The sequence below is a fragment of the Sardina pilchardus genome, chromosome 17 (assembly GCF_963854185.1).
Source record: "Sardina pilchardus chromosome 17, fSarPil1.1, whole genome shotgun sequence".
Classification (NCBI taxonomy): Eukaryota; Metazoa; Chordata; class Actinopteri; order Clupeiformes; family Clupeidae; genus Sardina; species Sardina pilchardus.
This window is the reverse complement of record NC_085010.1, coordinates 25904552-25928199: the sequence shown is the minus strand read 5'-3', so window position 1 is coordinate 25928199 and position 23648 is coordinate 25904552. Positions and strand designations below refer to the sequence as shown.

At 40.5% G+C, this 23648-nt stretch overlaps 1 protein-coding gene across 2 annotated transcripts; it reads left to right on the top strand.

The window, feature by feature from the left end:
• The first annotated feature begins 15228 nt into the window (after positions 1-15228).
• On the top strand, positions 15229-21907 carry LOC134061982 (tetraspanin-8-like). 2 transcript variants are annotated; one of them, XM_062517847.1, is made up of 10 exons: positions 15229-15374; positions 16725-16807; positions 17235-17300; positions 18038-18160; positions 18344-18418; positions 18565-18660; positions 18838-18936; positions 19028-19081; positions 21360-21443; positions 21581-21907. In XM_062517847.1, the coding sequence occupies exons 2-10, from the start codon at positions 16745-16747 to the stop codon at positions 21710-21712; spliced, it is 792 nt and encodes a 263-aa protein (XP_062373831.1). In that variant the 5' UTR covers positions 15229-15374; positions 16725-16744; the 3' UTR covers positions 21713-21907. The 2 variants fall into 2 exon arrangements, with proteins under 2 accessions (XP_062373831.1, XP_062373832.1); XM_062517848.1 differs by lacking the exon at positions 15229-15374 and adding an exon at positions 15840-15898.
• The last annotated feature ends 1741 nt before the right edge of the window (positions 21908-23648 follow it).

The following is a 23648-nucleotide window of genomic DNA, read 5'->3' as shown; positions in this document are numbered from 1 at the left end:
TCAGCAAATGGCGGAAAAAACATCTAAGGTGGGCCCAGCTCTGTCAAAAAAGATTCAGACATGAGCGCCTTCAGATATGTAAAGATCTGCTCTATAGTTGAGACTTGAGCTCCTGTAGCACTTCAGAAATCTGCCGAACAGCTGACACATGCGCCCCTGTAGAGTTTTACAAATGTGCTCTACAGTCGAGACATGCGTTCCTGGAGAACTTCAGAAATTGGCCTAATTGAGACGTGCGCTCTTGTAGAGTGTTATAAATCTGCACTACAGTCGAGACATGAGCTCCTGGAGAACTTGGAAATGTTTGAATTGATGTTCGTGCGTGCACACTGTGAATAAAAAACCTCCAAGTAACCAGATGGAGACGCAGTAGTTGTAATAGTTTTCTCAGTTGCTTTTGGTGCATTTCTCAGATCATCATTAATGTAAACCTAATTGAGACCTGCACTCCTGGAGAACTTCAGAAATGGGCCCAATTGAGACATGCGCTCTCGTAGAACTTGATAAATCTGCTCTACAATCGAGATATGAGCTCCTGGAGAACTTGAAAATGTTTGAATTGATGTTTGTGTGTGCACACTGTGAATACAGTTAGATGGTAATTTCTCCCATCTAATATGTTAACACAATGAAAAAAAATATTTTGAACCTGGTTCTATCCATAGCTCATAGCTTACTTACTCCTTTACCTAGCTACAATATGTCTGTAAAAATGAGCAGTGAGATCACGTTGGTAGGGAATATGGAGAAGCAGCCCAATCCATCGGGCTTGCCATGTTCCCTGGCCTCCTCACCCGAGGTTGGCAAGCATGTCTTTTTAAACCAATGACCACCTTGGTAAAGAAATATATGGAGAAGCAGCCCAATCCATCCGTGTTTACTTACTCCTTTATCTAGCCTACAATATGTCTGCAACTATTATGCGTGAGATCGCCTTCGTAGGGAATATGGAGCCCAAACCATCGGGCTTGCCATGTTCCCTGGCCTCCAAACCCGAGGTTGGCAAGCATGGAGTCCGGGACATCCTGCGGCTTCACGCAAGGTACTGTATTTTCTGACAACAATTTTTACAGTTTTTTTTTTATCAAACCCCATCCCTCTGCTGACAGCCGCAAAGAGCTTGGCGACACCCAAGAGAAGCCATTTTCCTCCATGCAGGAAAGATCCATCACCTGTTGTCAGTCTTTGATCCACTAGTGAAACCCTTGGTGGATCAGGTAATGATGGACTATTATGAGCATCAACACCAGCTCACCAGGCAGCCCTTTACTGACAGCCCCAAAGAGCTTGGCGACATCGAAGTGAAGCAGCTATCCTCCGCGCAGGCAGACAGGATCCATCACCTGTTGTCACCTGTTGTCCTTGATCCACTGGTGGAATCCTTGGTGGATCGGATAACGATGGACTATATGGCCATTAACAACAGGTCACAAGGCAGCAGCGCCCAAGGGACGCAGGGGAGTGAGCTCGTTGTTGAGGGCAACTTAGAGCTCTCTTATGACTTAGCAGAGAGGATTATGAAGGATCTCCTCCTGCAGTGTCTGGGGATCCGCCTCCCTTCGTCAGGGCCAGCTGTTAAAACATCTGAGGGTCACGGAAGAGAAATGGCCGTGTCAACAGAGGCCATCAAGAAAGAGTCAGCCAACACCAGGGACTCTGCTGTGGAAGACAACACCAGGAGTAAGTCTAAAATATTCTGTTGGGTTGGATGAATGATTACAGTGTCTATAGAAAGTCATCATACCTCTTTGAAATAGTTACTTTTTTTAAATTACTGCCTGAAATCAAGACCCATTTAATAAAAAAAAAAACGTTTAAACAGTTTGATTTACAAATGTAGCTGTACAACATCAAAATCACAGAATTTGACTGAATATGAACAATTCAGCAAGGAAGATTGGGCAAATATTCCCCAATCTAGGAGTGCAAAGCTAATAGAGACATCCAAACAGATTGATGGCTATAATGAAAGCAAAAGGAAGCTCTACAAAGTATTGGGTGTTTCTCAAAGTCAAGAATTGGTCCTTCCAAGCCACTTTTTCAAGGACGTTACGTCATCAAATCTCGTCAAGCACTGTTCCAAAGTCAAAGATGCTTTCAAAATCTAGCAAGTACTGAGTACTTTGTTCTGGGAATTTCTGAGAATTTTGGAGGATGCATCGATGGATCCTCGGCGTGAAGAAATAACCCACAATCCTTTGCGTATGGACGATTAGAAATTCATGACGGTGTGATTTAAAAAAAAAGAGGGAGGGAGCTGGAAAGTAGATGCAAAGAAGCAGTGTGTGTTAAGTTAAAACGATTTCTCAAGTGTTTTGCTAATGTCATCGTATATGTGCTCAGGCATTTATATCAAGTTATTGTGCATATTCGTGATAAATGCATAGGCTATGTCAATGTGCATGAATAAGTTGTGATAAACTTTTGTTATTGTTAATTTATCTCTGAACTTCGCCCAATGCGAACTTTGTGCAAGTTTAACATTACCGTTGCCAATAACCGGTATAACTTTCCATTGACACTAACATAATTATAAACTACTGTGTGATTGTGATATGTGAAGACCAAGACAAATGTGGAAATACTGTAGGCTACTCAAAAAAGTTTATTTAGAGGAAAGTGCAGCTGCACAGTTGTCGGAACTCCTGTAAAAGCGGCACAATTTCCACGGTTCAAATGAAGCGCGCAGCCGTAACCGGCATGCACTTCCACACTCGCTAGGCTATTCCATTGCATGTGATCTTGATGGCTGGGCCTTGTCTCTCTAGCACCCGACTCGAAAGAAAGCATTCTATCAAGGATCCGCTCTTGACTTTGAGAAACACCCTCAACAATGGAATTCTCTTCTCTGATTGGCTGATGGGGTTGCCATTGACTTCGTATAACCTGCTACCTTCGAAGTAGTTCCAATGTGTTGCCTGTATCAAACTTGTATATTAATTCGCCAAACTCGTTGCGACGTTTAACCCTCCTGTTGTGTTCATTTCATGTTAATCAGTTTTGTGTTCCCGGTCAAAAATGACCGACCCCAGTATAGTTGATTGTAAATCCATAATTATACATATGTATTCACCTAATGTTGCTATATATCTTTTAATTAGCTCAAGTCCTTGTGAACATTACATGTTTTAAAGTTCTATTTGCTATTTCTGGCCTGTAGGCCTCATTGACCTGAGCTCATACAAGTCGTTTTTTAGTAAAAATAGCCTAATATATGCATTATTTTGGCTCTAATCAACATTAATATAAATATATTGTGCTATTTATCATGGAATACTTCATGTTCAAATTTAAAAAGAACCTTTGTTTTGAAACCATTTCAAATGTCTAACAGTGGCACAAAATCACATCTTTTGTGTTCCCGGTCAAAAATGACCGACCCTATTTTAGTTGATTGTAAATCCATAATAAGACATATATTTATCTTATGTTGTTATGGATCTTTTAACTAGCTTAAGTTCTTGTGAACATTACATGTTTTAAAGTTCTATTTGCTATTTATGGCCTGTAGGCCTCATTGACCTGAGCTCATACAAGTCGTTTTTTAGTAAAAATAGCATTATATATGCATTAGTTTGGCTCTAATAAACATTCAGATAAAAAATATTGGGTTATTATATCACAGAGTGCATTATGTCCAAGTTTTAAAATAATATTTGTTTTGAAACCATTTCAATTTTTTCACAGTTGCACAAAATCATGCCTATTCTGTTCCCGGTCAAAACTGACCGGTATGATTTTATTTGTAAAGAATGACCATTAATAGTCAATAGCCTGCCTTTTCTGAGCCACAACTGACAACAATCTCTTGAGTAGTTCTTTAATAAGCTGGCACAGGTCTCCTGAGGCATTTTGACCCATTCTTTCATTGTGAATTGTTCCAGCTGCATAGTTTCCGAACATGGACATTCACTTTGAGCACCCGACACAGATTCTCAATTGGATTGAGGTTGGGGCTCTGTGTGGGCCACTCCAGGACCTGGGTTCTGGTATCCTTGAGCAACTGTTGGACCAATTTTGATGTATGCTTTGGATAATTATCTTGTTGGAAGACCCTGCAACGACCTACAGCTAGTCTAAGAGCCAATTTCTGCATATTATACTTCAAAATTTTCATTTTCTTTTGTCATGATGCCATGCACCTGAGCAAGGTTCCCTGTGCCTGAGGCTGCGAAACAGCCCCACAGCATGATGCTCCCACCACCATGTTGAACTGTGGGGTTCAACTTAGGGTTGAAAGCATCTCCCTTTCTTCGCCAAACATAAACAACATCCATGTGCCCAAAAAGTTCCAGATTAGTCTCATAAGACCAAAGCACAGACTTTCAGAACTAATTTTTTTATCTCTCAAATGCTCACGTGCAAATATCAGTCTGATAGAGAGATAGATAGATAGATAGATAGATAGATAGATGCTTTATAGATCCCCAAGGGAAAATTCAAAGTTGTGATGTGCCATTTTTTTAGTAAAGGGGTTCCTCTGAGACGATGGCCCTAAAGCCCACCATGATGAAAGTCCCTCCCAACTTTGTTACTTGAAATATCAACTCCAAAAGAGGCCAGGTCAGCAACAATCATCTTGGCAGATGTCCGGCCTTCTTGCTGACATCTCTGACTATTTTCCTCTGCAGAGTTCTTGAAATTTTGTGCTTACAACCACGCCCAGGTTTGCTTTGTAGAATTTGTCTCCTTGTACTTGACAATGATGCAACGTACAGCAGTTCTAGACACTGTGAAATGCTTGCAAATGGCAGTATAACCTTCCCCCTTATGATCTTCCACTATCTTCTTTCTGAGCTCAAGACTGATTTCCTTTGTCTTCGACATGGTCAGTAAGATTAGTCCCTCGATAATGTGTACAAGTGCCTTGTGCCTTGAGTCCTTTTATGCTGATTGAATGCTCGGGTATTGTTATGAAGCCAATTAACTGTACAGGAGTGGTTTGAAAGCTGATTGGTTAATTAGGTGTGTTTTGATAACAAACAAATCACATGGGCAGTAATATTATTGACCATCCCATCATTGGGGCTAATATTTTTTACCACTATATTTGACATAAAGTAAAACTAAAAATGTATTTTATATTCCAAAATGTACACCAAAAGCCACTAAATATCACTTTTTGTGTGTGCCCAGCAACACATGCATGTGTGGGTGTAGGACAGAAGTCACTCAACTCAATTTTATACACTTTTTGTAGTCACATCCATTCATTTCTAATGACCGGTCATTTTTGACCGGGAACACCACAGGTGTACACAAGTTGAATAAAACACACAAAATTGCATCAAAGTTCTCAAAAATTATTTTGTGTGTTCAGATGCCCCATGTGAACAAAGTCATGAAATCTCATGACAATCAGATTAAGTTAACTATATTTTTCAGGGACAAAATGTGTAAAATCGGACAGATTTGACCGGAACACAACAGGAGGGTTAAATGAACTGTCACGTTGCATCCAAGCTGAAATACAGACGTGCAGAACATAGTAACATTGTAGCATATGACGGAGGTGGATTGTAGCTAGTTGGAAGCCATGTAGGCTATAAAATAGTGATCTTTCAAAGACAACGTTCATCAGAATCCTGGGATATGCCCGCTTGACAACGGGAGAGATAGAACTAACGACTGGCTTTTGGCCGTAGCAACCAGCCATTTAGAACTAACGACTGGCCTTTGGCCATAGCAACCATCCATTTAGAACTAAATTTAGTAACGGCAGTTTTGTCCTGCAAGTAGAAAGTTGATTTGTGGCGGAAAGTAGTTCCACAATCAAGACAGTTTTAGCAATGTAAACATTTAAATTGTAATAGGAAATTAACGCCACACAAGTGGTAACGGTGGACTAAATACAGGTGATGAATACAAACGGGAGATAAGCGGGATAACGGCGGAGTTGCCTCCACCTAGCCATTATTTCCATCGAACCGGTCACCTCGTCGTCCGTTATCCCTTATTTAAGGGCGCTTTCACACCACTAGTTTGATTATTTGGTCCGCATCAGGCAATAAAAGTTTGTAAAGGTAGGAGCAGGCTTCACTCAAGACTTATAAAATGTTTTAGAGTGCTGACCAAAGTATAAACAAGAAAACAGGCCGCACTATGCATAAGCAATCACCATTTATTCACAAAGACGCGTTTCGGCGCTCTGCCTTCCTCAGTGTGTACACTGAGGAAGGCAGACCGCATCAGGCAATGAAATTGTTACTATGTAGCATATAGATTCCAGTGAGGTCTGCTTTCACACCAGCAAACGAACCGAAAATTGGCCCAATTGACTGAATCAATTTAATTGAATCAATGTTTATCTTCCGGTAGAAATGAGCGCCAATTTTGACTCACTATTTTGACCTACAGTCTATGGTTTGGACCCCAGTTTGCGTTCTCACCAGAGGGACCGCACCTCTTTTTGGAGGTCTCCGTCCGCTTGTTTTGGTGCGCACCCGAGTGCGATTAATGCTTTCACACCAACGAAAACGAACCGAACTAAGAGGTTTTGGTACGAATGGACCGTTTGGTGCGCACCAAAAGATGATGGTGTGAAAGCACCCTAAATCAGCGGTATGATGACTTCAACCCTGTTATTAAAGTTTTTTTTTTTTTTTTTAATTAATTGATTTTCAGAACTGGTGTCTTTTTTATTATTATGTTGATTTTGTACAGCTAAACTTTTAAATAAAACTGGAAAAATATATATTTCTGAATGTGTCTTGTCAGGCTGTAAGACAAAAAAACTAGCTATTTCATATATATTACAGAGTGTGTAAGATAATGTTAACTGAGCTGATTTTGCCTGCCTGATTTTTCTATAGGCACGGCCAGAAATTGCATACCTGTGGACAGGGATGACCTCCCATCAGTGAACTGTTTCTCAGGTGTGTCCAACTTCTTCAGAAGAACATTCAGCAAATGGCGGAAAGAAACATCTAAGGTGGTCCCAGCTCTGTCAAAAAAGGTTCAGGGTTCAGACATAAAGATCTGCTCTACAGTTGAGACATGAGCTCCTGTAGCTGCTAGCACCTTAGAAAATCTGCTGAACAGCTGAGACATGCACTCTTGCAGAGTTTTACAAATGTGCTCTACAGTCGAGACATGCGTTCCTGGAGAACTTCAGAAATGCACCTAATAGAGATCGCTAAGACATGTGACCAAAGTCATCAAAACACAAAGAATTATGGGTAGGTTTGGCCCGCCTGATGACAGCCCATGTAAACCTAGTGTTCTGGGTCTATGATCTGGCATGATAATAATGAAAACTAAGCGTGAAAAAATTGTGTGAAAAACAGAACATAATCTCGCGCTTCCTTAGTGCTGCTTCCAAGCCATTCCTCGCCTTTTTGTCACCTCTGAAACATGACGTATACTATTATTTTTCCACGCTGGAAAACTATAAAAGATAAGCTTCATGTTACTCAATTAATTTTATAACACAGCAGGTAAACGGCATTTCGACAACTGCACTTCGTTGTTCCCGCACGTCAGTAAAACAACTTAATTTTGGGCCACCTATTCCCAAAATGCGTTGCGTTTTACGTCACGTTCTCAATCTCTATAGAGCTCCCCAGTCCCGCCCACAGCCTTGTCCGGAAGTAAAAATCCAATACAATTTCTCCATTGACAATTGGAGAATAAGCCATAACATCGTAACCGTCCATGGTAGACTTAAAACCAGCTACGATGTGACTAAGCGATTATACCTGCTCATATAGATGTCAAAAGTTAATGGGGGCATCAACCTTGTTTTGAGAAAACAATGCTTTATTCACGATTTAACGAGAGAGTACTACACTACCCGACACCCTAACGTGTAAAACTGGTGAAAGCAGAGCCTTTGATTGGTAGAGATCGCCGTTGCCATGGCAATGCCAAACAAACTGTACTCAGCTTTTCCCGCGCCTATCGTCCAGCTTCGTCTCGCTGGAACTTCAAAACTTAAAATGGCTGCAGGGCTGATCAGGACCGATGTGTGGTCTTCCGAAAAATAACGGTTTTCTCATCTTGAAGGTTGAATTTACTCAATGGAAACGGTAGGAAGTAATCATCTTCTTTTCTCAGATTAATATGGAACCATGTTAAACTATCTTTAGGCTGCAAATGTTGGAAATGTGTGTACGTTTGCAAAGCATCCTGGGATTTGAGTTCTCTATCTCGGAATTTAAGATATGTACACAGTCTTGTACCTTTCGCTTTTTTTACATTTTCTGTTCATTTTTTCACTCGAAATTATAAGTTATATGCTTATGAGTCACATCGTAGCTGGTTAGCCTAAGGCATGGTCTAAAACTCTTTATATCCGAATTTTTCCAGAAGTCAATGGGAGAAATGAATGAGAATTTTACTTCCGGACAAGCACCTCTCTCGGAGGAGGGGCGGGACTGGGGAGCTCTATTGAGTGCTTTACCAAACAGTGTAGAAGAAGTACTGACTTTTAAATATTGTTTACACCAGGCTTCTTCAGTATGCTACTTTAATCAATACATGCCATCATAACAGAGCTCTGGCCTCCAGGAAATAAGTTACATTTTTTATATAATATAATTAGCCATAGTACATTATGTATTGCTTTTTTGTTGTTGTTGTTGTTGTTGTTGTTGTTGTTGAATAATGCAGAAGACAACGATCTTAAAAACATTTGCATATCGCATGGCAATGACAAAATTGGGGAGAAAAATGGCAGTTTATTTTCCATAGTTCAGCCCTAGGCAAAAGTTAGCTAGCTGAAGGTTAGCAGCAACGGTCGGCTAGCCTGTTAGCTTATAGTTCTAGGGCTGAACAAACCAGTTTGAGACAACAAAAAAAACACCCATTCAATAAAACAACAGAACATTCACAAAGTAAAGGTGACACAACAATCAATCAATGTGTCAAAACAAAACAACGTGACGTAGACAATATACAAGTACAAAATATATAACAACAACCCCGAAGCGCTTTCCGTTGGAGCTCGGAGGTGCACTGATAGCTGTTAGCTCTGTGAGCTGAGGGCTAAGCAGCAACCGCTGCACAGCCAATCCACAACTCCGGTCGAGACGATAATCTGTGTTTGTATGTCAGTGTAAATCTCAGTGTAAAAGTGTACTCACGACTCCACTCCACTCGATCCGGTGTCCAAGCGCAGACGGGAGGCAAGCAGCTCGAGCTACCCAAGCCAGCAGGGCAGTAGTTAGCTGCTAGCTCCGGAGAAGGTGAACGCAGTCGCCGGGTGGCTCTGTTGGGTCCAGCAGAGGAGGAAACGATCGTGTCCCTCTCCAAACAGGACGGTCCGCCGGTGGGCTCAGCACCGGAAGAAAACTGTTCAGTCCTAGATAGGTGACCGTCACTAGCCACACTTCGTGGGCCTGGGTACACGACAGTAGCTGCTACACGAATAGCCAGGTGAGCACAAACTGACATTTCTCATCCGTCTCTGTCCTCGGACGGACTCGCGAGCCGCCTTGTAGATGACCTCCTCGCGTTCGCACTTCGCTGAGGTGATGGAATCCTCACATGCCGCGATTTTCGCGGGCATAGCAAAACAACATAAACCATTGGCTGATCACGAAATTTAAACAAAAGCAAACAATCTCATTGGCATACAGGACAGGAGAGACCTGACTGGACTCACTCAAGTACATCGCATTCTAACATACTAGCCGCTCATTTTTAAACATTGGTGGTGTGTCCTGTTCACCTTGGCAAAAACATTTCCGTGACCTTCCGGTAAGTAGGCAATTATATGGTATGGTTATTAATGTATTTAGCATTACACAACAATGGCAATAGTAATGATCAAAATAATTTTAGCAGTGGTTATTATAACGCCGCTACTACACTACTGCTAGGAGTTTAGTTTATCGATCAGTTTCATTCACTCCCCACTCCCTTGACAAGGGAACAACGACGTTAATTGCTAGGCCTACTACTCAAATGATGATACAGGTCACTTCCTTCATAATAACAAAAGAGTCAAGGCATCATTTCCACTGATCAATGCCTATCAGAAGTGAACTAGCAGAACAGACGCAGCATCAATGTTTAAAATGGCTTTTAATGGACGGCGCATTATCTTGGTTTGGTGCAGTGCACTTTATGCACTCTGTACATCAAGACAGGTTGCTCCCAAAGCTCTCATTAACCTGTTGATCAAAGGATAAGGGGCTGATAAAAAAAGTGAAATAGTTCAGTTTTCAAGTCACATTGCATTGTGTGAATCATGAAATATGGCAGAGCATCATGTACATAAACATGTCAAAATTGTAAAATGTGAGGCTTGATGACATACAGTATTTTGTGAACTGCACATATTGCCTTGGCTTTATGTAAAAGGTCAGACTAACAGTGGCATTTAAGCTAAAAGCAATTAGCCTATAAGCTACTCACTAATCATGCTTACTTACTCCTTTATCTAGCCTACAATGTCTGCAATTATGCGTGAGATCGCCTTCGTAGGGAATATGGAGCCCAATCCATCGGGCTTGCCATGTTCCCTGGCCTCCAAACCTGAGGTTGGCAAGCATGTCTGTTAAACCAATGACCACCTTGGTAAAGAAGTTTATGGAGAAGCAACCCAATACATCGGTCATGTCATGTTCCCTAAACTCCTCACTTGAGGTTGGCAGGCATGGATTCCGTGACATCCTGCAGCTTCACACAAGGTACTGTTCTGACAACAGTCTTTCTCATTCTCATTTTTGTGCATTTCTCAAATCATCATCAACGTTGTCACAATAATAAGTGAATTTCTCAAAACTATTTGTACAAACCACACCAATACAGTGGATTACCTGCAAATTCACACAACTTGCCCAGAATGCTTAGTTGAAGTCTCAAAAATAATATTTATGTCAGTTTATTTTTACTATTCTAAAGTGCCGTCAGAATGAAAAGTTCCTATCACTGTTGTAAACAAGGTATATACGGACAGTATAGTATACATAACCATTTACTCTGGTTACAGTCAACTCATGCATCAGAAAATGCTTACAGATCAAATGGTTATTTTTGGCATACTTCAAATTCAAAAGGAAAACGTGTGTGGGAGATTGCAAAAGATCAGACAGGATTCCCATTTACTGTACACTTTTACAGTATTTTTTGTACAGCAGTTTGTTGCAAGACCACCATGTAATTCATGAGACCGGACTATTGTACACAGCAGGTCTTTCCAAACATCTTTCCGTAGTTTCCTAAATGTTTTTTGGGGGCAAGAGGACTATTCAATATAGAACCTGTGTAATTTGAGATGTGATACATTTGAGAAGTTCCGATCTAAGAGATTCACAAAAGGAACTGCAATATCTAACACAGATACCTTTTACCCTCATGATCTATATTTACAGATACCTTTTACCATACCATTATGTTTCACATTTACATTTAAGTTTAAAACCGCGGGTATGAAAATAAAACATTAATCAAACCCCCTCCCTCTACTGACAGTGACAGCCCCAAAGAGCTTAGTGACACCCGACAAGGTGACAAGGTCAATCAACTGCTGTCAGACAGAGTTCTTGATCCACTGGTGAAACCCTTGGTGGATCAGGTAATGATGGACTACACGAGCATCAACACCAGCTCACCAGGCAGCAGCGTCCAAGGGATGCAGGGGAGTGAGCTCGTTGTGAAGGGCAATTTAGAGCTCTCTTATGACTGAGCAGAGAGGATTGTGAAGGATCTCCTGCTGCAGTTGTTGGGGATCCTCCTCCCTTTGTCAGGGCCAGCTGCTGAAACATCTGAAGGTCACGGAAGAGAAATGGCCGCCAACATCATATCAACAGAGGCCATCGAGAGAGTCAGCCAACACCAGGGACTCTGCTGTGGAAGACAGCTCCACGAGTAAGTCTAAACTGCTAATATTTTGTTGGGTTGGATGAATGGTTGGATGGATGGAAGGGGTATGTGTCCTCTACTGTACTGTATGTGCACGCACAGAAACACTTTCACATGAGTATGCTGTATGTGCACGTGCCTATGGTTCATGTATGGATTATTCATGTATATATTGTGTAATACATATGTAAATAGGACTTGAAAGGATGAATGTTATGTAAAATACAGTATTGTTGTATGGCTATACTTACAGTGTGTAAGATAATGTTAACTGATGGGTCTGGCTGATTTTTCTATAGGCACGGCCAGAAATTGCATATCCAACATCTTTTGAAGAACGATCAGCAAATGGCGGAAAAAAACATCTAAGGTGGGCTGAGCTCTGTCAAAAAAGGTTCAGACATGAGCGCCTTCAGATGTGTAAAGATCTGCTCTACAGTTGAGACGAGCTCCTGTAGCAGCACAATATATCTGACCGACGAGTCGGCAACGACAGCAATGGAGCCATTTTCCCCCAGGAGAATGGCCATTTCCCAACAGGGACCCTCCAGGATCGGGGCCATTATGAGATGAATGGGGAGCCCGACAGCAGTGGCCCTGTGGCCCACATACCCCCCTCTGCTCCTGTCCCCTTCTCCTTTTCCCTGCCTACCGCCTCCGGCACAACTGGCCACAGGATGCCGCCACGGGCCTCTGGCTTCGGGCGGTCCTTCCAGAGGTAGGCTATTTTGTTATAATATGAAATCTGCTCTAAAAGTAGTTAAATAGCATTTTAATGTCGATATGTCAACACTCTGATCCATTCAGATCCACTCATATGGGGGAGGTGGTAGGCAACCCGCCTTGTCTCCTCCAAGACGGTCGTCATTCGTTTTTTGGAGGCCGAGGCCAATTTGGAGGGGATAACTGGCAAGGTGCGGGAAGCTCTTGCCAGTGAGGAGGAGGTTGTCCTGACTGACAGTCAGGGCAACGCCATTGTAGAGTCAGAGGGACCAGTAAGTAATGCCACTGGTGTCATTTATAATGCCACACAAATATCAGTCAGTCAGCATAATTAATTTAAACGTTTTCTCGTACTTCAGCTTCCCATTACTGGAGACAAAATTCACGTAAGGTTTTTGCCCTGACGGAGGAGGCACTCATAGAGTTCCAACAAGGGCGGAGGGCAAAATCCAGGTATTCAACATCTTCCAACAGTTATGCTTGTCTGTGACCAGTCATACAGTTCGCAGCACTTATTTCCATGATATGCATTATGTATTTTCGGAAGACAGCTCTGCGGTTCTGGAGAAGGTGGAGGAGCTAAAAGCAGCGGCTGAAGGCCTACATGGTATAACAGAGGCCATACAGCACTTGACTGAGATGTCCAGGACAAGTCTGGCCAGACCTGCCCTGCCTCTGGCAAAAGAGGCAATGTCCTGCCTCGTTTGCAAAGGTATGTATGTGTAACACAAAATTCACATACTTTTGCCTGTTCTGTTAGTAGTGTTGAGGTATTTAAATTGTACTGGTTTAATGCTTTTAAGAATACTTGAATTATGAATGTGTTTAAATAATTTCACTTTTATTTACACATCTGCAGCTGTAATGGAGGACCCCATGTTTGCCACGTGCTGTGGATCCATGGTGGGGTGCAGGGTCTGCACAGACCGCCGGGCAGAGACGGCAGACACCTGCTTTAAGTGTAGGGCAGACTGTTTTAGTGGCTACCTGCATGCGGTGAGGGGCCTGTCCCCTGCACTGTCTTTCTTCAAAGAGTTCGATTAAAGGTGAGTTCTTTTGTCTTTCGTCTTGTACCCAGTTGTACTCAGTTTTACCCAGTTGCTCACATTCAAAGAACGGAACATGCAATTTTGCAAAGTACCCTGCAGGGAAAGGCTGGCAAGCAAGCCGCAGACTGATCAGGGGATTCACTTCCCTGTTAGATGGGCCTAGACTAGGCCAGCAACACGCGCTGGAGAGATGCAACGTCAAAAACCATGAAACGATCACAAGTTTACCCGACTGCTGTTCCCGCTGCTCATGCTCGTGAAGTTTCTTCCATTTTTTCTTCATGCCCTGAATGCTAATTCGGTTTTATGTTCATCTTCCTAGTGTATGAGGCACTTTCGCTATAACTGTACACGTCTGTCTCTAGCTTGATCCAAGGGGAGACGGGGGAGGGGACCTTCATTAACTTGCATAGTGAGAACCGGGCCTGCTCTCACATTGTTGTCATTGTTAGAGGGTTGAGCCAAGTATTTAAGAAAAAAATGAAGATAGAATTCATCCAAAGAAGTAATTAGGATAGGCCTAGACTAGGTTAAGTCAGGCTTCGTGTTAAACAGTCCATCGTCAAAATGATTGTAACCTAACTCAAGGCATTTGTTACCAGTATTGAAAGGGGGTAGATAAAACAGAGTTAATCAAGACAATATAAGGTGACATTTTACTTGGTTATGGTTATGGTTATGGTTATGGTTATGGTTATGGTTATGGTTATGGTTATGGTTATTTAGCAGACGCCTTTGTCCAAAGCGACATACAAATAAATAACAGTACAAATTAAATTAACAGTGAACAATTACAATAGGGAGAATAGTAATATTATCAGTAAAACAATAATTTAAGCACTAACCTAATGAGAAATAAAAACAGTGAAATGAGAAAAGCAATCAAATAAGTCACTCAGTTAATTATAATATAATAAATAACTAAAGCATGGTATGGCTAAATTTAAGGACAATAGCAAAATAAATGTCAAATTCTATCAATGGACAAATTATAACAAAACAATACTATTATACAAACCATAACACATCACAAACTCAAAGGACTAAGTGCATATTGAACAAATATGCCTTAAGACCCCTCTTAAAAGATCCAAAGCTGTTGCTGGAACGGAGAGCACTGGGCAACTCATTCCACCAACACGGAACCACTGAAGAATAGGATCTACAATTTGACCTAGCATGTATGGTTGGTCGACATAACAGACGCTCCTCAAGGTATCTACATGTGACATGGCATTATCATGAACACATGACACTCACTGTCATGACACATGAACCCTAACTCTAACTCAGAAGACATGTGTGTTATGTCATAAACGTTTATGACTGTTTATAATGTTTGTAACATGTTCATGACAGTGTCATGCCACTCTTCTGATACTTTCCAGTTAAGTGTTACGCAATTTGATCGCTCAAATAAACCATCCATGTTTTTTTTTCACAGATTATTTTTTATCTATTCTCCATTCTAGATGCGTTGGTGGACTAATAGACTGGAGCTGTGTTTAAATATTAATAAAGCCTACTTTTGCCTGCGACCTGCTGTCTACTGTCAATGAAAAATACTGGCCCACTGCCCAAGTTTCTTGCCAACCCCTGCTTTAGGTGATAGGCTACATGATGGGGCGACATGTTGAGCAATTTCACAGGGGAAACTGCCTTTCATGATCAAAGTTCTCAATACAAGATAAATAATGACTACACATTGCACAGAAATGTACCTTGTGTATCATCAGCTTTGCAGGACATAGTCTACATCATAGTCAAGTTCCTACGAAATTCTACTGAAAACAGGCAAGTGTGGGTCGGCAAATACTCATGTGGTTGAGTGAGTGGGTTGATGTGAGAGAGAGAGAGAGTATTATATGTGTCAAGGGCATAGATACCATAGGGTCATGTCCATATCGATATTTTGGGATGACAAAATTGTCCCTAATAATATTTTAGTGAACTCAGTCATATATATATTTTATTTGTGAAATCGTATTCATTTCAACTTGTCCTCATAAAGTGTCCCTTCTTAAGCCAGAGGACCAAACATACAAAGTTTGTGTGTGTGAGCATGCAACCGACTCATTACTCTTCTTGCACTGGATCATCTTCCTGAATCACCAAAAGTGTTGGTTTCAGCAAAAATATTTGGCAGTATGGGCAGGGGATGAGGACTATTTCTCAATGTGTGTTATAGTCAAGGTAAATTAATGATTACTAATGGCAATAGTAAGCGAGCCTATTCCAAACGGTTAAGTAGTCCATACCATAGGGGTTAAATAACTGGCAGAGAAAGGGATTGCAGAAGTGAGATGATCTAAGTTGCTGTAAGTGTAAAACATTTCCTTGCGTAGTCATCCTCTCTTCAGACATGGCTTACTGTTTGTGAAAATTGAGCTGCCTTCTCTCTCCGTCCTTTGTCACTTGAAGCATGATCAGAGCTTTTTTTTTTTTATTCGGTTAGCGCTTGAATACTCTTTACACAAAATGAGCTTCATCAATAGGCATACAGTACATTCTGTACATAACTATTCAAAAGCCCAAAAGGGTATGTATTGAGATGTTTCCTTAATATGTGCAACTTAAAAATAGATAAATCAAAGGGATGTCAATGCAGGTTATTTGGCAAAATTGCAAGCTACATTGTGATACAGTAAGAGAAACATTCTTTCCACCATAACATCTATGACAATCATATTACCACAATGCACTAATATTTCTGGTTTCTTGACAAACCAGCGTACATTATTCTGTGCAAACGTGTTTGTGTAAACGTTTATCAATGGACTTTTGATCTGATGTTTGCTCAGTTGTCACGTGATGTAAGCTGACATGGACTTTGTTTGAATACTTTCCTCAACATCAAGTCCCCAATAGGCCTGTCTCACTTTCTCTGGAAAGCAATACTGTTTTTCCGTGCACCCAGATGTATGGTGTTTTCCTAGAGCCTCCTCCAGCTCTGCTGCGATCCAAGACTTTTTTTTCTCTAGAGTCTGTATTGCACAATGTGTTTACAGGAACCAAGAACTGCAAGGAACTAGGGAGACCAAAAACGACCCTCTCTCAGCCAGCCTACAAGAACAGTGTGTGAGGAGTGACGGCGCAACAGAAAAGGGATTACTTCGAGAACGAATCACTTTTATTTGCACACAGACAGAAAATCTCAGTTTTGGATGATGGCACCTGTGAACACATGCTTGAGGAGGACATTCATTGTTGTGGATGTTGTTATAGGGGTAAGTATAAGTAAGGGGAAAGGGGTATAGTTTTTTAGTCAACTCGACTTTGACATTTCAATAAATACTGAAGCAAAACAAGATTTTGGAAATGCTCTCACTTGTTATGAAATGCGTCTTACACCGTGAAGGGTGCAGACAGATGTTTCATATCAGTTGCAAAACTAAGAAGGAATTTTTAAGTAGGGGTGGAAAAAAAGACTGGAAAACAGGTCACATCTTGGTACAGTAGTTGTATAAGAAAGGCCTGGTGGGCTATGTAATCTCATATATTACGGCATTGCCTTGTTTAGCTCCTACAAATGTCACCATTCCAACACACAATCTCCTTGGTGTTTCTGCATCACTGAAAGTAGAGTTGCGGCATGATGACATTATAACTGTTGCTGGTGTCATTCGGTATGTGACATGTTATTTTGTTTTTCAGATTCTGGGAATTATTTGGCTTTCCCTGACACTGTTTCTGCATGGGATTCACTATGGCGTCTATGAGGTACTGCACAAGTATAGATGAAGGAACAACTTCAGAAAAGTATTAGTTTCTAACATTTAAACTAATGATTGTGTTACATTCTGGATCTCGCACCTTTACTGTAAATGTTATAGGGGTGAAGCTATTTGTACACCTGGGGCAATAAATTAGCGGTGTATGCTATTTGTACCTTGGGGCAATAAGAAGTGTATGTTATTCATACTCCAGGGTACACAGCAATGTGTTCTATTAATACCCCATCTGGTGTAAACATCAGTGTATGCTAGCCTTCTCTGCAGAGACATTGGTACACATGTGCATTTACACTTCTATATCTCTGCCAAAACACTTTACAAGGGAATCAAACCCCAGACCCCTATGTGTTACCTTGACAACCACTGAGCTATTACCACATTCTGATGAGAGTTTGCAGGCAGACTTATATTGTTCATATAGGCCTGATCGTCATAATCGCAAAATTTCAAACTGACGGTTGTATTCACTGAACAAAAACTGAAAATAAAACACGACTTTTCCACACCAAACAGATATGGGGAAAAAAAACGACGAGATAACGAGAAAAAAAAACCAAATGTCTGCCTTGTTCTTTGGACAACACATTTGTTGTCACGCGTCATACAGTATGGGGTGCGACTAGCCCAGCTCTGTGACCCAGGCTATATCTGTACCAGGGGTACAAATAAACACTTAGTTAAGTTCATTATCAGTATTCTAATAGCACAAATGTTTCTGTTTAGGGTGACGATTCAGACATTCATGGAGTATTTTTCATTTTGCACGCATTTGGAGTTTGGGTCGTGCTGATGTGTGCAGTGGGTCTTTATGGCGTCCTCAAGAAGAAACAGTGGGCACTGATTGTGGTGAGTAAAGTGTGGTCGTCATCATGGTAGTGATTGTGAAACCAGACAACCTCATGTAGTATTTATTTAAGAACGAGTCCATTGTATATTTGCCAAACATTAATAGATTTGTCCACCCCATTTGATTGATTTTATACATTTATAATTTACAATACTTGTGTTCATTTCATTCCATTTGCACAGTTTTCTGTTGGGATGATTCTGGTGTGCTTGGTATTTCTTGTGACAGGATTATCTGCAGTCATTTCGTCATACGTGGTACGTGTAAATCAGCAGATCAGTGTGGTAGACTTGTGATTTGACAGTATGATTAGGTTACACACTTCTTCAATAAATTCACTGGGTTGTGTTTGGTAATAGCCTAAATGGCTATATACATATTTGACAGATACGTTTTTCTGTAGCCAGAAGAAATCGCTAGAGATGGTTACATACGGGACAAGCCACTTAATGAAGAGAGCGATGCAATGCAGGCTAAGTTGGAGAGCTTCCAATCCATGGTAAATCACTTCTGCAAATTTTCATCGAAGGCTGGGATATGAATGAGATATGTAACAAGTCCCACTTCCTCTCACTGTGTGTGTGTGTGTGTGTGTGTGTGTGTGTGTCTCTTTTGTGACAAGAGAATAGGACTGTGTAAAAAAGTTCTCTCTCCCTCACAAACACTCTCTTAACAGTTTCATTGTTGTGGCATTACAAACGGAACCCATGATTGGGGGAATACGGTCCCACAGTCTTGCCTATGTCCAGCTCCACTTGAAAACTCGGTGCACTGTGTGAGTGAATATCCCTTTGTTTCTCTCTTTACTGTGAGCACTCAACACAGAACCTTCTCCTAATATGGCACTTGTCTTTGCCATTGTTTAGATTATGATGTCACGTGAGAGCAACGCAACGGAGGAAGTCCATGTGTTTGGGCAGGTAATGACCATCTCAAGTTCAACTTCAAGTTCAAAGTTTATTGTCATGTACTGTATGTACTCATAAATAAGCATTTATAAGTATTGAAATTCCTTGTGCTCAAGTGTCCATTCAACTACAGAATAAATTAAAAAGAAAAATAAATAAATAGATACTATATAAAAAAAAAAGAGGGCTGTGCTACCTCTGAGGGATATAATGGTTATGTCAACCAGGCCTTCTCAGTCATTATCGATTAATACAGATAGGGTCAATATGGTGTTTAATATTCTAATATTATTTTAGAGGTACTCCAGAACTTGCTGATATTCTTTCCAAATAGATATTCACAACAGATGGAAAAACATGTCAGATAGAAAAGAATATTATGTAGAGTATGTAGCCATATTTGTCTGGAAGGGCGTCAGACCCGGGCCGTCAATTGTCAGGTGTTGGCATTACCACTGCACCAGCATGACCATCAGTATACAGTGTAAGTATTGAATCCATCGACTTTATTTTTCGGTAATTATATTTCCAATGAGGCTATTAAATCTTCACCAGACATTAGTTAACTCTAATTATTACTCTAATAGTTTACTATATTACTCTAACTAGTATTAACTAAGCAAATCCACAAATGTAAAGAAATCATAACATTACTATGCAAGAGTTTCACGTTTACGAAGCCAATTTGATGGTCTTAAAGACAAAAAAGTCCAGAGGGCTCAGAAAGTTCAGTCAGATGTTTGAAGGTGCTCTTTGGGTCAGGAATTCAAATACATGTAGAAAGAGGGAAATCCAAGGCACTCTCCTTAAATTGTTTTAAAAGTCTCTTTTGGATCGTTTCTAAACCCTCAACTATTAGGCCTTCTGGATTACTGTTGTGCACATTTTGGAAGTGTTTTGTCATAGGATAATCCGAATTGCTTTTACTAATGGCATTTTTGTGCTTGGATACTCTGTTGGCTCGGCCTACGTAAAAGCAACCACATTTCCATGATAACCCGTACACTGCAAGAATAGTGTCACAATTAATGAATGATTTTACATTACCTTTTAACTGTCTGTGAAGCCAAGCAATCTGTTTTAGCAGGAAGATGACTTGGCACTATATCACATGGTGTTGGGGCCCTTTTAAAAGCTTAGAGGATTGCGTAGCTCTGATCTAGGAATGGACTGGGCTTTCCTGTATGCATTATGTACAGTTTCTTTAACATTTTTGTGCACTTCATGTGCACTTCATATTCATTGTCGGTATATCACAAATATCTCTAAGACGGAACTGGCCAAAAGATGGTCATATCATTTTTGAGCCCATTATGGAAGCTATCCGCTTTTAACATACAGTATTTTTCTACAATACACAGCAGTATTGAGCTTCCCATCTTTATCATTAAAAATGGTTAGATCTAAAAAGTTGATGGTTGTTTTGGAATGTTCCATCCAGTTTTACATTCCTGTCATTGAGTAATGTCCTCCCCAGAGTAATGTTCAATCTTAGAAAATCTTAAAAATCATGGAACATCAGGTTGTCAGCAGATATTGCACTTCGGATCATTTTCACTTGTTGTTTATCCTTCACATCCACAACAAAAGCATTAGCATTATGTACGGAGGGGGGATAAGTAGCAAGACGTTTGCTATAGCAGATTTATATATCAATATATTACGACTCTAGAGAGAGCTACAGTTGCCAAAAATATCTAAACCTGCATAGTGCACCTTTAAAGTCCAGAAGAGTCATGGTTTGCTGCGGCTCTTTTCCCAATGGATGCAGCTTATGTATTTAACCTGTTATGACAAACGAAGGCTTCTCCACAACGTATTTAAGACAGTGTTCAGCACTTTTTCCTGTGTCGTTCCACTTTATTATGGATTTTAATGTTTGAATTTCTTTTTATGTCTGGATTTCTTGAGTTAATACCAAAGTCTGGTGAAAATATATGGTTGAATATTGGGGGGACATGTCCGCATCAAATATATTATGATTATGGGATTGGTATGTTGAGACCTTTTTGTGGAACACGGTGGCCAAATGTTATATTTTCTAATGTATGAAACACCCTCAGGGCCCCAATTTAAAGTGACACAATGAATAATGTCTCATGCATAAACTAAACTATCATGTGGTATTGTAGCCTACTTACTCACCAATGTTTTTGCTTAGTATCTGGCTTGTGGCATTACATTAGTAAACAGATTTGGCCTCATGAGGCAGTATTGAATGAGCTTCAGTTATAGTCTTATAACATTGCATTCTGAAATGTTTTAATCTTTGTTGTGTTTTCATCTCCAGTCCTGTTTTCCCTACCTGTACCACATCCATTCAGCGTCCCTCAAGATAATATCAGCTTTTATCTTCGCAAGTCTTCTATGTGTGGTATGTGCTCATGTTGATAGGAAAGCATTGTGTTAATGATGCCTTATTAGTCCAATCACTGAAATTGACTATTGTGTTTGCAGCTTAAAGCTATATTTATATTGTCTCATTTCAACTTTTTTGTGATGCCCCCACAGGCTGTTTTACCCGTGCTATCCATTGTAATACTGTGCCAAATGAGAAGAAAGACGATCGCACCGCCAGTCACTTTTACAACACATGCAAGTGACTCAAAATACACAGAGCTCAAATACGATAGTCAGATCTGACTTGCAGCATAATCCTTCATTGCACCAAACCAATTAGGATGCTTGTTTTTTTTGCCTTTGAATGACAGCTATGTGGTTTTCATGATGTAACATTAATCGAGTGTCTGCTATGTAATACATTATTTTTTATGCTGTAAATGAATGTATTTGTAAAACTGAGAAAATTACAACAATAATATATTGTTGATACATCCAGTTCATGTTTTGGCTTTAATTTTTTCTCTGAATTTCTCACACAATGGTTACAATATATTTACATTTTCAATTAGTATACTGACCTTCATTAGTAAGAAATAGTGAAATGATTAAATAATAGGGGTGTAACAGTATAAAAATCACAGTTTGGTGTGTACCTCGGTTTTGGAGTCACAGTAAGCCTCTAGTAATAGGTACTGGTAGCCTAAAATTCATTGACAGTTTTGCTGATGCGCAATGGGAATAGCATTTTGAAAAGCTGTGAAATACTTTTTGCAAGCCAGGCTAGTTCAAGACTGCATTTGGTACACATTTGTATTGAACCTCATGACTTGTACCTAAACTGTTTGGTACGAATATCGTATGTGTACCTTTACACCCCTATGAAATGGCCTATGTTGGATTTTGAAGTAGGCTATAGTGAGGCCAAGCCAGAGAATGTCTAATAAGGGGACAACCTCAACTCTTGCTAAACTGGATGCAGTTCCTGCTCTGGTTCCACTTGAGGGCGCTCATGCGTAAGTGCAGGGAGGTATATTTTGAGCTGTACCCTTCAAAATCCCTTCAATATCCTTTTCTCAGGATATATATATATATTTTAATAGAAATTGGAATGTTACATTCGAAAGGTGGGACAACGAAAACATGCACTGCTGAGGATTGTATTTTTTAGGTCACTTATTTGTTCTATTTGTTTTGTTATTTGCCTTTCAAACGTGTCAATGACGTCATTCATTAGCAGAATGCTATAGTGTCTTAAGGGCAACAACCTGTGAGAAAGTACTCGTTCATTCAAGACTGCCTATCACCAGACTAAGCTTAGTCTTTTGAGACTGAACATTAGTCTGGGGAGTCTGCGCTGTATTATTGTAGAGCTAAGATCAATGGGCATAGTTCAAATGACTCTGTAGGCATTTGGATAGTCCTTCAACCAATCAGACCAACGATCCAGGTGCACCTGGTGGATAACCATTTTGTGATTGGTTCCAGTAAACATGGACAGGAAGTAGAAGAGATCAATGTGCAGGTTTCCATCCTGTCCAGTTCCACTGTATTTCAAATTGTGGCTGATATGTGAGCCAAGAAATGTAAAGGAGTCAGTCAAGGTTAAAGGCTGTTCACATACAATAGACAGGGCTTTGGTGTTAGGCACCTTCTCATGTCCAGAACAGACGAACAAACAAGTGTTTACTGTCCAATGTTTACATGCATGCAATGTAATGAAAGAATGTACTGTTAGGTGACACTACAAGTCAAAGCACTAAAGTACCTATACCCTTAGTCACTTTTGTACTGAGAGAGCTATGATGACATCACATAGCCTGCAGTTTGACCCATCTTCCGACGCAAGAGACCTTTTACCAAGGCTCTTTTCCCCCAGAGTTAGTTATTAGATCAGTGGAAACGAGCCTGGAGGATCGAGGAGAGAGTTTGTTAGTATTACTGACTCTGTACGCAATTGGACATTCCTTCAACCAATCAGACCAACGATGCAGATGCTCCAGGTTTGATCGTTTGATTGTTTGATCAGTGTACGCTAATATCCTTCAACAGCTGCCCTTTTGCATGTACACTATAGGTTAACGGCATGGTTAGCCTGCAAATCCTTTGCCTGGATATGCCTTCACAATAGTCAGCATGACTGTGTAGTCTGTTGTTGTAGTGTAGAGGTCCGTAAGTTGGCACCATCATGTTCAATATAAACACAGAGCAACCATGAGCTGTTACAGGAATACATGCT